This window comes from Rhea americana, unplaced genomic scaffold, assembly GCF_003343005.1.
Source record: "Rhea americana isolate MKP2758 unplaced genomic scaffold, rheAme1 scaffold_439, whole genome shotgun sequence".
NCBI classification, from domain to species: domain Eukaryota; kingdom Metazoa; phylum Chordata; class Aves; order Rheiformes; family Rheidae; genus Rhea; species Rhea americana.
Window position 1 is genome coordinate 318,790 of NW_028186578.1, and position 3,134 is coordinate 321,923.

Genomic DNA, 3,134 nt, shown 5'->3' on the forward strand with positions numbered 1-3,134 from the left:
TTAGAAAAGAAAAGGAAACGCGGCTTTGCGTGGGCACCGCGGGCGCGGAGCTGGCGGTGGGCGAAGCGGCGGCGGCTCCGCATCGGGGCGCGGTGGCAGCCGCTGCGGCGCAGGTGGAGGATGGGGCGGCGGTGGGGAGGGTCTCTGCCACCTCCAGCCCTGCTGCCCGGCACTGTCCGGAGCCGCATGAGGTCCGCGGTGCTGGGAAAGYGGGCGAGGGGCAGGAGACGGCTGCCTTGCCCTGGGTGGGCTGGGGAAGAGGGTCGGTCTGTCTGTCTGTCCAGGGCTTGGCTGCCCATCCCGCCGCTCCCTGCGCAGGGATGTGGGGCCCCAGGTGTTCCCAGAAACCAGTGGGTGGGAACAGCTTTTCTTTTTTTCTTTTTTTTTTCCTCTTTTCCCCCATTTTGCGCTGAGGATGATAGGGTGGAGGGAGAGGACTGCAGAGCTGGAAGGAATGAGCGAGCGCCGTGCTGCTGCTCTCCTCCAGCCTTCATCCCTCCTCCTCGCCCYGCATCCTGCAGCCTCATGCYGGCGCCGGCTGTGGCTCCAGGGCAGGGGACGCCACCAGCCTCGGATCCCGCCCAGCCCCTGAAAGCTGGGTCGTGGCTGGAGGACGACGTTCCCAGGTGCAGGATCTGGCCCTGAGCGATCCCGGTGTTTCCAGGCCACCTTGTCCGCTGCCATCCGGGCACCGGGAGCCACCGGGAGGGAGGAAGGGCTGAGGGGTGGTGGCGGGGATGGGCGCTCGCCGGCCCCTCGGGGCGCGCGGCCTCACCGCCCGCTTGCCGCCCTGCAGGCGTGGGCTTYGCCACGAGGCAGGTGGCGGGCCTCACCAAACCCACCACCATCATCGAGGTGGCCGGCGACAAGATCACCGTGAAGACCCAGAGCACCTTCAAGAACTCGGAGATCAGCTTCAAGCTGGACGAGGAGTTTGATGAGACCACTGCTGACGACAGGCATGTCAAGGTGAGCCAAGCCACCGGGCCAGGAGCAGTCGAGGTGCTTGGAGAAGGCCTTCAAGGTCCCTCAGAGAGCATCTGCTCTCCAGCAAACATCCTTTTATCAGGGCATGGCCACATCCCTGCAGCAGTTCAGGGCTTGAATCCTCAGGCTTTGGGTCTGTCTCCTTGAAGCTGTTAAAATCTCCTTGCCCTCRGGGCCTGGTGCTCTGCTTTAGCTTCTCAGCAAACCACCTCTTCCCCCTYGATTTGCAGCCAGACTTAACAGAAAAGCTGTCACAAGGTGTTGGACTTGCTGTAACAGCCCCCGGGGGATCTACCGGCCGGGGAAGTTGGGCAGCCCCTGGTCACGGAGCTGCTGGGAAGGTTGTGCAAGAGCAAAAACAGGCAATCGCCCGCTGCCCGGCGCGGGACAGAGGCTTGCTCAAGAGAAACGGAGGGGATGTGGCCGAGCGAAGGCAAATTTTGCCCCCCGTCATGGTTGTGCAAGGCGTCCCTGCGGGCAGAGGGTCACAAGGGCTGGGCTTGAGCCTCTTTGCCCTAAGACGGCATCTTGGGCAGCTTTGGCTTGAGCAGACCYGTCCCCTCTGTGCGGGGTGAGCGAGGAGGGATGGAGCGGCTCGGCCGCCCCGTTTGGCTGATTCCTGTTTAATTCAGGGCAGAGGTTGGCGAGTGGGGGGGAGGAATCTTCTTTGGGAGAAGAGTTTCTGCACGGTTGCTTGCCAGAGCCGCCCTCTTCCTCGCTTGTTTGCTGGGGGGGGCAAAGAGCCAAGTTGGGCTATTTCTCCCGTGCATGCTCATGGGAGGGGAAATGCGTCTGCAGCACGAAAGAGGTCAAGGAAGGAGTTAAACTTCCTTTTATTTGGCCTCTTTCCCCCTGCAGAGAGACTCCCCCCCACCCCGGAGCGATCCTCTCCCCTCCCCCCCCCCCCCCCCCCCCCCCCCCCCCCCCCCCCCCCCCCCCCCCCCACCCCACTCCCCGGGGGAGCCCGGTCCCGCGCGCGCCTCCGCCCTCCGCCGCGCCGGGGGCTGCCCGCCCCGTCTCGTGACGGCGGTTGAGCCCAGCCAGACCGCTGGGGCTGGTGGAAACTATGTTAAAACCACCTTGGCATGCGGCGCGCGGCGGGGACGGGCGAAGGGCGGCGGGCGGCTCCCCGGGGGCCGGGGCCGTGCCCTTCAAACGCCCCTCGGCAGGCGGCCAGAGAGGGTGAACGGGGGCAGCTGTTTGGGGGGCAACTGAGCCTGGGGGGGGAGAAACAAGCCTTGGGAAGACTCAAACCACGGGAGGGTATGAGCCATGGGAGACCTGCGCTTTGAGGGCACCCAGGCCATGTGGGGGCCCCAGCTGCGGGGGGCACCCGAGCCACGAGGGCACCTGAGCTGTTGGCATCCCTGCAGCACGAGGGCACCAAGCCAAGGGGGCACCCAGGCTGTGCGGAGCCCCAAGCCATGGGGAAACCCAAGTTATGGGGAGACCTGCGCCATGGAGGCATCTGAGCCAGGGTAGGAAACGAGCCTTAGGAAGACCCAAAGTGTGGGGCTGCCTGAGCCGTGGCAGATATGGGCACCCGAGCTGGGGGGGCACCAAGCTATGGGGAGACTCCAGCTGTGGGGAGACCTGTGCCATGGAGGCATCTGAGATGGGCAGGGAACATGACCCTTARGAAGCCCCAAAGCCTCGGGCGCTGGGGAGAGTTTGGGGCAGGGAGAGACGCTGCAGGGGCTGGAGGCAGCTGGAGACCGAAATCATTTGGGGACAACCAGGGTGGGGGGAATAGCATCCTGGGGCCCGGCAGCGGGCAGGAGCGGCGCGGCGCGTCCTCGCCCGACCCCGGGGCTCGCGCCGTTCGGCCAAGCCGGCCGCCGCGCTAACCTTGGCGGGCCTGAGTCAACAGCGGGGCTGTGCAAACAGCGGGCCGGCAGCGGGCTCCTTTCGCCGCTCGGCCCGTCGGGCAGCCCGCGCGGATCCCTCTCCGCCTTCGGAAAAGCGCGGGGAGGGAGCGGGACGTCCCGGCCCCGGAGCAGGATGAGGGCAGGGTCACCGCCGCCGGGCCCGCGGCCGGGTTATCGGCACCCTCGGCCGCCGGCCGACCCTTTCCAAGGCGCCGCTGCTGCCGGAGCTCCCCGGGGAGAGCTGGAAGTGGAGAGAAACCGAGGCCGGAGCCTTTTTCT

General features: G+C 66.5%; 1 protein-coding gene across 1 annotated transcript in view; it reads left to right on the top strand.

Annotated features, from left to right (window-relative positions):
• The window catches only part of LOC146589725 (fatty acid-binding protein, heart-like), a 6,484-nt gene that overhangs the window by 2,884 nt on the left and 466 nt on the right, over nucleotides 1–3,134 (top strand). Inside the window, exon 2 of the mRNA XM_085315743.1 lies at nucleotides 797–969. Within this exon, the coding sequence (XP_085171869.1) occupies nucleotides 797–969 (173 nt within the window). The remainder of the gene's footprint in view (nucleotides 1–796; nucleotides 970–3,134) is intronic.